Source organism: Cyclopterus lumpus, chromosome 13 (assembly GCF_009769545.1).
Source record: "Cyclopterus lumpus isolate fCycLum1 chromosome 13, fCycLum1.pri, whole genome shotgun sequence".
NCBI classification, from domain to species: Eukaryota; Metazoa; Chordata; class Actinopteri; order Perciformes; family Cyclopteridae; genus Cyclopterus; species Cyclopterus lumpus.
Window position 1 is genome coordinate 15251443 of NC_046978.1, and position 13028 is coordinate 15264470.

At 46.5% G+C, this 13028-nt stretch overlaps 1 protein-coding gene across 1 annotated transcript in view; it reads right to left on the reverse strand.

The window, feature by feature from the left end:
• Window positions 1–12657, reverse strand: part of gramd1bb (GRAM domain containing 1Bb) — a 62250-nt gene extending 49593 nt beyond the window's left edge. Inside the window, exons 1-2 of the mRNA XM_034548203.1 lie at window positions 12254–12657; window positions 6303–6380 (exon numbers count right to left, since the gene is read on the reverse strand). Coding sequence (XP_034404094.1) covers window positions 6303–6380; window positions 12254–12657 — 482 coding nt within the window. The remainder of the gene's footprint in view (window positions 1–6302; window positions 6381–12253) is intronic.
• Window positions 12658–13028: the final 371 nt, after the last annotated feature.

Sequence of the window (13028 nt, forward strand, 5' to 3'; positions counted from 1 at the left end):
TACCAAAACATGTTTCGTGTGAACTTTGATATTTTGGGAGGAATGACTTTTGATGAGTGGTTAGCCAAAGAGGAACTTCATTAACCAGTTCATAACCCAGTTATGGGTGAGAGAAGAAACAGTAAACATTGCCAAATACAATATGCACAATATACACGACAAATGCACTTTCACATTTGTCTGTCGTACTATATTACACCTGCTCATATACGGCTCCATTCCTCTCTATTTCAAATGATTGAAAATAACAACACAAAACATTAGTATGCAGATGACACAGATGTATATGATAATATCAGGGGACTACAGTTCCTTATCAGCATTAAGTAATTGCATAAAACATCAGTAATGGGACGTGTCCTAACTTAAACAAAGTTAACCGTTAAACACAGACAATAACAGGAATAATTGTTTTTGTAATCATAGCAAAGAGACACAAACCAAGCCAGATGTCTAATCATGAACGTACACTATAAACTTCAATAGCACACATGTAAACAGCTGCAGCTGATCTCAGTCAGAACAGGAAGTGGATCGCATCACTCCAGCTCTCAGATCTTTACCCGTTTGTCATATAGTTGTGAAATAATTGAAAAATGCTGCTGTTGGATTTCTGATCTGCTGCTCCAGCTTCAGTCTTTATGCACTTCTGCATCATGAGTAACAAACTCCCAGAGAACTTGAGATCTGCTCCAACTCTCAGTGCTGTTGAATCACTATGTATTCATAGTTGGCACTGCATTGTAGCTGCACTGTAAACTGTAAAAATGTTATTTTACCCTTTTGAAATCCTATTTATGTGTTCCTTTTTTTTTTTTTTTTACATTGTCTTCTTACGTCGCCGTGTGTTTTATTCCCATCTTGTCTTAATGCCCCTTTTATGCTGTATGTAAAGCGCATTGCATTACCCCGTTGTCCATGGGTGCTATACTAATACACCTGCCTCGCTAGCACCTGCTAACAGGGGGCGGGCAAGAAAAGTGTCACTCTCCAGTAGTTATATAAATATATACTCTACGCTACAAAAGGCATATGTCTCCGTGTGTAATCCGGATTCACAACTCACGAGCATGTGCTACGTCATCTTCGCCGATGAGTCATATTTCACTGCCTTAGCAAAGTCATATTACATAACTATCTGCAGTTCTAGTGGAGCTGAACTCGGCAGCAGCTTCGGATGCGAAAACACACGCGGCGACGGCAGCAAATGAGCAAACTTGTCCTCGAGTCACCATCGACCGAAAAAACCCGCCGGTCCCTCTCCCTGAAACCGGCGCGGCGGATGGGCTGATAATCTGGCCGGAGCAGCTACACAAATAAACAAATAAATAAATCACAGCTAGTGGCACATATGAGCCGGCAGCCCGCAGTCACTACCCCCCCCCCCCCAGGCAACGGTGCATCCCCCCCTGGGCATCGGTGCATCCCCCCCGGGCATCGGTGCATCCCCCCCCCTGGGCAGCGGTGCAGCTGCTTTTACCTGCAGAGGAGACATGACATTCCGTGCCCTCTGAAGCCGGCTACAGAACGCTGCTCTCCCTGCAGCTGCTGCAGACGCCCCGTCACTAGCTATCACCGGCACAGCGGAGACAACGGCAGCCAGAAATCCCATAGGTTTGACAGGTACTGTTCCCTAATTCGAGCGAGTGGAGACACTGAGAGGAAGAAGAAAAAGGAAAAGAGGAGAAAAAAAAAGAAAAAGTGCGCGGGAGGGAGAGAGAGAGAGCCACGGAGAGAAGAGAGGAGACAGGACAGAGGGAAGGAGTGGAGGTGTAGTGAACAGTAATGCAGTGGGTGGTTATTACGAGGCTAGACCGAGAGGATTCCTACGCATCTTCTCTTTTCATTAGAGCATTCCTTCATCATTTCTTTGGCTTAAAGTAGGCATTCCTGCAGCAGCCTCTTTTCTGCGCAGCCAATAACTATTTAACCCCTCTCTCTCTGGGCAAAGGGCTACATTTTCTGAATTATTTCACAACAAACAAATTAAAAAAAATAAAGTTTACCTGCATTTTAACCAAAGCCTGCTCGAACCTGATAGGTCAATACTACTCAGACTACAAACCAGAACACTTCCCAGACCGTCCCGCTTCCTACAGCAGCCGCATATGAATGCAGAATCTGTTCATAGAGATTTCACATAAATATTTGGCAGATGCTAAAAAAAGAAAGAAGCTAATTCCTGCTTCAAGAAAAGTACAAGATTAGTTATTTTTGTAAGAAGGCTGTTGTTATCTGATGTACTGCTACACACCAAGAGCTGAGGGTTGTCCTTTGTCCAATGATCTGTTTAAACTAGTTTGTTGACGGCTATTTAAAATATTTATTTAGTAAAAAATAATGTATTGGCTGGTGGTGAAATAAGATTAGATAAGATAGGACAATACTTATAATACTTACTTATTAGTCCCGCAGCGGGGACATGTACAGGCTTTACAGCAGCATATTGTAAAGTGCAAACAGAAGACATAGTTAAAAAAAAAAAAAACAAGATCAAAACAAGTATTATAAATAAGCAATACAAAACAGTAATAAAAGTTTTTAAAAAAGTAGTTCAATAAACCCTGATGAATAGCAGCCCACGGTCTGAAGCTACCTTGCCCGGACAAGGGAAACCGGGGCACCCTCCCGGAGCCAGACCCAGGAGGGGAGCTCGTCGGCGAGCGTCTGGTGGAATTATGGGGGTCGGGTGCTATGTAGACCGGGCGGCAGGCCAGGCGGGAGACCTGGGCGGGCCGATCGCCGGCGGCATAGACTAGCTCTAGGGACGTGGAACGTCACCTCACTAGCGGGGAAAGAGCCGGAGCTGGTGCAGGAGGTGGAGCGGTACCAGCTAGATATAGTTGGGCTCACCTCCACGCACAGCATGGGCTCTGGAACCAAGCTCCTGGAGAAGGGTTGGACTTTGTCCTTTTTTTGGAGTTGCCCAGGGTGAGAGGCGCCGGGCGGGAGTGGGGATACTCACGAGCCCCCGGCTGAGCGCCGCTGTGTTGGAGTTTTTCCTGGGGAACGAGAGGGTCGCCTCCCTGCGCCTACGGGTTGCGGGGAGTAAGGCTCTGACTGTTGTTTGTGCTTATGCACCGAACAGCATTTCGGAATATCCGGCCTTCTTGGAGTCGGTGGGAGGGGTCCTGGAAAGGGCGCCACCTGCCGACTCCATAGTTCTCCTGGGAGACTTCAACGCTCACGTGGGCAATGACAGAAAAACCTGGCGGGGCGTGATTGGGAGGAACGGCTTACCCGATCTGAACCCGAATGGTGTTTTGTTGTTGGACTTCTGTGCTAGCCACAGTTTGTCCATAACGAACACCATGTTCGAACATAAGGTGGCTCATAAGTGTACCTGGTATCAGAACACCTTAGGCCGGAGATCAATGATCGACTTTGTAATCGTATCATCTGATCTGCGGCCGTATGTCTTGGACACTCGGGTGAAGAGAGGAGCAGAGCTGTCAACTGATCACCACCTGGTGGTGAGTTGGATCAGATGGCGGGGAAACTGCTGACCCGGACTGGGGACATCGTCGGGCGGTGGAAAGAGCACTTTGAGGAACTCCTAAACCCGGCCAACATGTCCCCCGGAGAGGGGGCAGCGCCGGAAGACTTTGGGGTGGTTTCACCCATATCCCTGGCAGAGGTCGCTAAGGTAGTCAAAAAGCTCCTTGGTGGCAAGGCACCAGGGATGGATGAGATCTGCCCTGAGATGCTGAAAGCGCTGGACATTGTTGGGCTGTCTTGGTTGACACGCCTTTTCAGTGTCGCATGGGGGTCGGGAACAGTGCCCATGGACTGGCAGACCGGGGTGGTGGTTCCCATCTTCAAGAAGGGGGACCGGAGAGTGTGCTCGAACTATCGTGGTATCACACTGCTCAGCCTCCCGGGAAAAGCTTATGCCAGGGTGCTGGAGAGGAGGCTCCGACCGCTTGTCGAACCTCAGATTCAAGACGAACAGTGCGGATTCCGTCCCGGTCGTGGAACAGTGGACCAGCTCTTTACCCTCGCAAGATTACTGGAGGGGTCCTGGGAGTTTGCCCAACCAGTTTACATGTGCTTTGTAGACCTGGAGAAGGCTTTCGACCGGGTCCCTCGAGGGTTTTTGTGGGGGGTGCTGCGGGAGTATGGGGTGCCGGACCCGTTGGCACAGTCCATCTGGTCTCTGTACGCCTGCAGTAGGAGCTGTGTTTTATATCCTCGGTAGTAAGTCAGACACATTCCCGGTGGGTGTTGGCCTCCGCCAGGGCTGCCCTTTATCACCGGTCCTGTTCGTGACCTTCATGGACAGGATATCTAGGCACAGCCAGGGGGCGGAGAGGATCCGGTTCGGGAGTCTCGGGATCGCCTCTCTGCTGTTCGCGGATGATGTGGTACTGTTTGCCTCCTCGGACCGTGACCTCCAGCATTCACTGGGGCGTTTTGCAGCCGAGTGCGAAGCGGCAGGGATGAGAGTTAGCACCTCTAAATCTGAGGCCATGGTGCTCTGCCAGAAACCGGCGGATTGCTCCCTCCAGGTGGGGACAAACTGCCTACCCCAAGCGAAGGAGTTGAAGTATCTCGGGGTCTTGTTCACGAGTGAGGGTAAGGTGGAGCGGGAGATCGACAGGCGGATCGGTGCGGCTGCAGCAGTAAAACAGGCGCTGTACCGGTCCGTCTTGGTGAAGAGGGAGCTGAGCCGGAAGGCAAAGCTCTCCATTTACTGGTCGGTCTACGTTCCAACCCTCACCTATGGTCACGAACTCTGGGTCGTGACCGAAAGAACGAGATCTCGGATACAAGCGGCCGAAATGAGCTTCCTCCGTAGGGTGGCCGGGCTCAGCCTCAGAGATAGGGTAAGGAGCTCGGACATCAGGGGGGAGCTTGGAGTCGAGTCGCTGCTCCTTCGTGTCGAAGGGAGTCAGCTGAGGTGGTTCGGGCATCTAGTCAGGATGCCTCCTGGACGCCTCCCATTAGAGGTTTTCCGGGCACGTCCAACTGGTAGGAGGCCCCGGGGAAGACCGAGGACACGCTGGAGGGATTATATCTCCCGGCTGGCCTTGGAACGCCTCGGGATCCCCCAGAATGAGCTGGAAAGTGTTGCGGGTGAGAGGGAAGCCTGGGTCGGCCTGCTGAACCTGCTGCCACCACGACCCGACCCCGGATAAGCGGCTGATAATGGATGGATGGGAATATTCAATAACCATCTTGCTAGAAAAAGGAGCCCAAAAGATTTGAATAATAGTCCACCAACCCTGAAAATGGGGTTGCAGGACACACAATAACCCTTCATGAGTGCAATCTACTCTTCAAACTGTGTTTCATAAATGTATTTAAGGTCAAAAAGACACCGTACAAAGTTGCGTAATGCTTTCCTGACACATTGTCTTCCTAATCTCCTGGTAGCGCTGACAGTGCTCATTGAGTTTCGTCCTGGCTGCATGGCTCTCCTCCAGGTGCACACACACCCACACACACACACACACACACACACACACCGGGTTCAATAGCACATTTAATGTCCAGGCCTGTCACTGCTGCTGCTGTGGCGAGCGCTGCATAGTCCAAGATGATAAAGAGCTAAAGAGATGGTAATGACACAACTCAAACTGAGCTATGGGGAAGTAGAGAGAGCGGTGTCCGTAGGCGTCGTTACACACGGGCACTCTTACACGGCCATTAAAAGGACTGCTCATTCAACCCGCTGTTTTTGGAGTCCTCATTAAAGTCACTGACACTGGTCTAACGCGTGTCCAAGAAGAATCATGACAGCGAGTTGAAGGCTTGGATTTGGCAATTTGAAGGAAAAATAAGTAGATCAATAACAAGCCCCCAATGAAACAGATACAAACTGGTTATGTATCAGTGCACCAGTATGATGGAAGTGCCCCCTAGTGGGGAAGGCATGCAAGAACCAGAGCGATGTGACCAGAAAATAGGGAATGCATTGACATTTTGAGTTGATTATTCATCCCAGCAGCATGAATCTACACGTGAAAGATAAGACGGAACAAAAACGGAACAGTTTGTGCCCCGGCCTTGAATCCACTGTAACATAGCGCTACAAAACACAAAGTAATTAACAGTTTCAACATATGCTGTTTATCTCCAGCAACCAGTTCACCGAATGACCAGGGTCAAATGTTTCCTGGATCCAATCCCATGATTTAGATTTTTAGTAACAGTTAAAATCTCTCCGAAGAATGAGGCCCATTCAGAGAAAACACACACACACACACACACACACACACACACACACACACACACACGGCTCACCACACACACACACACACACACACACAGCTCAACACACACACACACACACGGCTCACCTCTCCTCTCGGATTAATGGGGTCAAGAAGCGAGTGCTGTCATCTTCATGGCTGCTCTGCTGGCTGCTCTGCTGGCTGCTGGCATGGCACATGAAAGAAAAGTGTGGCTGTCAATCATTCCAGTGGGAGCAATCTCAAGAATCAGGGGTATTCATTCACTGCAAAGACACATTTGGACCCCCGCAAACCAGACATACAATAATAGGCAAACAATAATAATATAGCCTATTTCATAAACTAATCATCTTTGACAATACATGTATCTGTCCTCTCAGATTCTGTTGTGCATCTCTAAATACTGGGCCTAACATCAGCTATGCAAGATCCTGCTAATTAAGCATTACATATATACATACAGTTTATGGCAACTGTCAAATATACTGTATATGGTAACTTGTTCTTTTTGGATAAAAGTCCTCTCCTGCTCATGTACGTATCCAGTGATAACACTAGAGGGAGCTATATGACATAGGTTATGAAAAAGATAAGGCTGCACTTAAGAATAATAGTAAGTGAATATATTCAAAGATAGAATCATGAACAGATAAGTGTCACCACTTTCCATTAAAAAAAAAACATGTAGCGGTTCAAGTAAGTTATTTATTATCTAGTTGCTTTCCCATTTCAGTATCAAAATGAAAGATGCGCAAACAAAAAGAACAAAGAGATTATTTCCCTATTTAAAGAATCTTTCCAGACTTTGGAATTTAGGGATAAAGCCGCCCTCTCTGCAGAACGCTCTACACGCGGTGGGAGGGGAACCTCCAATGTACGAAAAAGCAGATTTTGAGGGTTAAGATACTTTTGATATACTTTAGATTCACCCTGGAAATGTACTCAACATTTAAAACTTGTGTCGAGTCTCAAAATGCAGTTTTTTGCCAAATCATTTAAGTGAGTACGATACACATTCACTTGCCAAAATGAAGCAATGTGTCTTTAAGTAAACATATTTTATACTGCAAATGAGTAGTGTGGAATACAGCTTTAATGTTAACAACATGTATACATTTCAAATGGAGCTGTGATGGATACGCATGGAACTGATACTACATGCTGACAGAGCCAATGCGGATTCATTCAGAAATGTGTCAACATCCCCTGAGCTCCACTCCCTCAGAGCTCAGCTGGCGCATCTCCTGCAGCCGGAGCAGTGCGTCGCTCAGAGGGGACGACACATGGGCCGTAGAAGCAGACGTGTTTGTTCAGGGTTTCTGCCGCTCTGTGCTCACAGAACCCAACACACTCATTTGAGATGAAGTATGGTCCTTTAAGCATCTTCTCATTATCATAGCCGCATGGTCTTTAGCTGTCATTGGTGTTCATGTGAATGTCTTGTACTTCCTGGACATTGTTAAGAGTCATCGTTTTTCTTTTATGTAGATGGATCGTCACTCGTTCTCATCCGCGACAACACCGAGAGACTTGTGAACTAACAAGGCACTTAAGTTCATCTCCATCATCTCACTCCAAGGGCTGGAGGACTTATTGACATTTCTTCCAATGGAAGAAGGTGACTCGTCCGGTTCCTTGTGTCCCTGAGCTGCTTTTGTGCGAGGTCTGAAATATTGAAATGCCGGGATGAGGTGGACGCAGTGAAGCCTGGTGAAAGATGCTGCACCACCTCCTCAAAATAGCCTCGTCGCTATCGGCCTGCAGAACAGCAGATTCAGTGCGCTTGCAAGAAAACCTCCACTGGTTCTAGACCCACAATCTTAAGATACACACGTTGACACACGCACACACACACACATACACGGTCCACCCATCCTATACATTAGACAGAAACGGGGCTGGAATGACAAGATTAAGATGTCGACCTGACAAAGAAGGATTTACCGACCAGACATCCGGCTCCACTTTGAGCTCAGAGCAGAAACAGTGATACCGCCTCAGGATCGGACGCCCCATCGCAAAAGCTTTACGGGTTCCAACCAGTCTGGGCGGAAAACAATCTCAATAAAGTGAAGCGGAAGCTGCACTCCTAATCATTTACTTAATTGCGTTTAATAATGACTGTATACCTAAAAGACGACGCAGCGGCAACCTTTCACTGGCTTACAATTTAACCCCACGTTGAACATTGTTCAGAATTCTGCAGACATAAACAGACCACGAGCATCGGGTTGACTATAACTGCTCTGCCATGGCGAGTCCTGACCCCGGATTTGGGACTTGAGAGTCAAAGTGCTGGGCAGCCATGAGTGTCATCCTGGCATCAAACGCTCCAGAGTCCAGATGGCTGGGGCATGGTTGGGCTCAGCTGCAGTGGATCAGGGGTAATGGGTCTTGCCCCTATATCAGGTGTGTTGGAGATGGAGCATGGGACCGGCAGAGCAGAGAGACAAATAAAGTATCTTGCCAAACATTACACTAAATGTGTTCATTCCTTGGTGTTGGGGGGACATATATGCAACATATATCATCTAGTATTCATTAAATATATGCGAGTGGAGATGTTCCCATACCATCTTTATACTTCCTGATACCCCGACCTGTACGTGCACATCGGACAATCTCTGTACCTTTTGAAAATCTGACAAACAAACAAATCACTTCACACCGTGATTAGTCAGCTGTGTAAAGCTCTTTAGTTCTTTTTTTTTTTGTGCACTATGTGAACACTGAATTATATCCAGGAGGAACCCCTTATGAAAACATGCCCTTATTTCCATATTACAAAAATATTACGTAACCTCTCTTTGACAAGCAACTTTTCACCGCTGCCTCTGAGCAGTTATAAATACTTTTAATTTCCTAAGTAGTTGGTCAACAAGCTGTGTGAACTGGTTCTTTTAGAGCATCATTTGGCCCGAAAACCAAGGTCCCAGATCTTCACACCGGCTTCTCGTGGATCTTTAGGCTGCTATGCTACATGAAGGGTTTGGACCCATCAGAACCTCTGTGACAGGTTTAATTGTTGTCCCCAGAGTCCTCATATGCCCTCATATCCTGCCTTTTATTAAAGGGACAGTGTGGAGGATGTAGCGACATCTAGTGGTGATGTTGCAGATGACAAGTAACAACTCCCAAACTCCGGTGGCCTTAAGGCAGAGATATGAACCCTTCGGATTGTATGACGACAAGGAGCTGCACTTGTCAATACTCTTCTTCTTTTTCATGACTAAACAATTGCTTTTAAAAAACATATAGGATTAAATAGATGGAACTAAATATTGTTTTTAGAGCAGCAACAATAATATCACTATATAAAGTCATTAATATCTCACTGGAAACAAATCTAGAGTGATGAATGATAATAATCAATAACCACGAACACAGAAACATCAGTCAGAAACATTCCTTCTGTCCACAGACAAGTTCAAAGCACAAACTGGGAAAACATAACGATTCTTAGTTTCAGGATACACTAACGAAAACATAGTTTTGAATATTATATTAAATTTCTGCCAATGCATACCCCTAAATGTTTCACACTGTTCCTTTAAATAAAATGTGGGTCTAACGCAGCCTGTACTGTAGCTGCCTTATAGTTTGTATTCTCTTGTTTATTCTATTTCATGCCATTTTAGCTCATTCAGCATTATAAACTGGAAATAAATGTGGAACGCAATTAAACTGACACCTACATTGGTGCAGGTGCAGCTCTATTCAGAACAGCAGCAGAATTGCACACGCTTGTTTGTTTTTTTATAACAGTGGTGCTATTTTGGAACATAAAATATTAGGTTGTCAAAACAACTGCCCAGAAGGGAACAAAGACACATTCATGGAGATAACAGTGGACAAACTGAGAATATGGTGTGCCCTCGCAGCTTAACATGACAAAACCTTTATCAATAATTAAGGGAAGATTTTACATTAAGACCTGCATTATTAATATCACTCCCGACACATTGCTTTAAACCCGTAGATATTTTTCATACATGGAGCTCGTAACAAGCCGCAGACCGAGGAGGAGCCGCGTCGCCTTAACGCCACAGCGTGGTATTAAGCCGAGAAGCGCTCGTTCGACTATTTCGCACTCGGTGATGCCGTCAGGGGTTATGCATGCACTCATCCCTCTGGGGAGATGATGCCTTCCACTCAGATAAAGATAACACATTGATGGAGTGAGTAATGAATGAAGTGGATTCTGTCTGCCGTGTTTCACAGAGTGGATGACACTGCAAAGACGGCACACGGAAGAAATACTACCAGCTGTTCAATAAAAAAAAAAACTTAAAAAAAAACTGTCCGATACATTTTCCCATGACTGATGATTTGAGTACAATAAAGCAGGCAGAAGGTTGGTGTACTTTCTCAATTTCTCTGCCATGAGAAATTCAACGGATTGAAATCTTTCATTCTTTTTTGGTATAGTGTACTGTACAAGTACATTTGTTCCATCCCACATTGTGTCGTTCCATGATTTTTTTTTTAATGACAGTCAATTGAAAATGTTTGCGTAATTATTATGAATACCTTTTGTCTGCTACCCTTTGACCTGCACACGCTCCGCCAAGGTTCGGTTGGTTTGTTTGTCAGCAATATTAGGAAAACCACTCCTGGCCTGAATTTCATGAAAGTTGGAAGAACCCACTGAAGCGGGTCTTAAAGGGGGGGCAGATGAACCAGCGTTCACAGCAGACATGAAGCGGTCAGCTGTGCACTGCCGATTAGACCGGAGACGTAACGACTTACAAATGGATGAGTAGTATTTGCTATCTTCAGACGTTGGTTGAAGAGTTATTCCCCTCCAGCCAGCTGCCACCTTATTGATGGTTCTTGTCGTGAAATGAGGCGGTATCGTTTAGATAATCATTCCCTCGTCCATTGCGGAGCTTTCAAATTGAAAAATAAGCAAATTACACTGTTGACAGCCCAAGCAGAAACCCTGAACACAACATATGTTTCACTTTCATTAACAAATAGGGCATGACCTCCCTGAGTGGCTCTTTTAGTTGAACATGTTTAAATGAAGAAGGTTAAGCTACTCTGAAAAGGGTCGATTTACTTTCTGAACCGCATGACCTTTCCTCTAATGCCACCAGCACTAGACAGAGAGACCTATTGGTTTTGTAAAGACCTCGACCTTTCCTCTTGTCCTGCTGTCAGGCCAACTTTTTAAGTTTCAGGTGATCTCACAGCCCTTTGTTTCAAACACATCTACGGCGTGTATTTATGCTCCCAAGAAGAAGCAACCTGTTAGCTGTGGTGACCCCGGGTCAGAGGTCTGCAGCCAGCTGAATCCATTCTGGAGTGGAACCATCTTTGCCATTAATTGTCATTCTAGCAGATCAAATGCGTCAACTATACATTTCTTATAAGTGTAACCTAAACATAAGTTGTGCCCTTTGACCCTCACAATGCTCACATCCATTGATCTCACCTTCCCTGATCCATATGTGTATTACAAAAAGAAAAAAAAGAGTAGAGCCTAATAATAAAAAAACAGAGATTCAGCAAGCTTCATTTAGAAAACTGATTAGCTGGTCTTCTATGTGAGTACAAAAGTTCACCCGGTCACACTACACTTACTACAAAGCAGCTGAGTCGTAAAAAAACACGCTAAAACCCCACTGACTAGGGACAGATGCACGCTACTAAAACTGTTTTACAAAGAGATAAGACCCAGGACAACTTTAATCCATCCAAATACAAGACCACACATTTATAAATTGCTTCAGATAAAATGTAAAAGAATCTTAAGAAAAGCACTTGAAAAAATCCACACTGTAATCTCTTGTATTAAAAGTGTGTTTTCATGAAGCTACATGCTGTTGATCAAGCGTCAAACTCTGAAAGGTGAAAAAAAAAAACAGTCACGCTACACACATCTAAATGTTGGATCTTCCAAAATATCCCAGACAAGGACTTAACTCTCAGTTAGTGACACAACACATTAGTGGAGGTAGCAGGGAGCCTTGAAGCAGGGTGGAGGTTTTAGGGGGAGATGTGGGGGAGAAGAGGGGAACGACGACAGGGGAATAAGGAGGGCCCATACCAACCTGCTCTCACTGACTTGCTCCTTCTTCTGCCGAACCTTCAGCCACTTCCTCAGCAGGAAACGCTTGCGTCGCGGTGAGGCACTGGGCGTGGAGCAGCTGGACCAGGAAGAGAGAGCGTCTTCATCGCTGGACGGCGTGATCTCGATGGAGGGCAGCTGGAGGTACTCCTTGGAGCCGGATCGGGCCTTGAGGTGGCCGACGGTTAGCCTCCCGGCTTCGATCTCCCTTTCGCTGGGCACGTTCCTCATGCGCCGCATCTTGAAGCGCTTGCGCCTCAGCGTCGGAGTCGAGGAGCTGGACCGCATGGAGCAGTCGGACACGGCGTGGCGCCCACCGTCCGAGTAGGACGGAGCGTCATTTGGGACGCTCACCTGAAGCGAAGGGGGTCTAAGAGTGCCGCTCATGGTCCTGAATAGCGCTCCGAAGTGCAAAAACAACACCGAATGCACTTCTTTTGTGAGATTCTTGGTGATGAGAACTGCAAATGCTGCAGTTCTGCAGCTTGAAGGGTTGTTAGCGACAGAAAAGTTGAGATTTCGTGCTGAAGAGATGAGGCACACTTTAGATCTGTGACAATCTTTGGTGGAGCTCACACTCCCCCCTCCCCCTCCACACACCCTTTAGCTCTGCTTGTTTATTTTAAAACCCTCTCCCCGAGCCAGCCAATGGATTGAAAGACTTGGCTGGGAAGTCCTGATAGCAGCTATCTGGGGCCTGACCGAGTCCTTCTGCTGCTCCTCAGCTGTTGGTTGATTTGTATCAGCTCGGTGGCTGG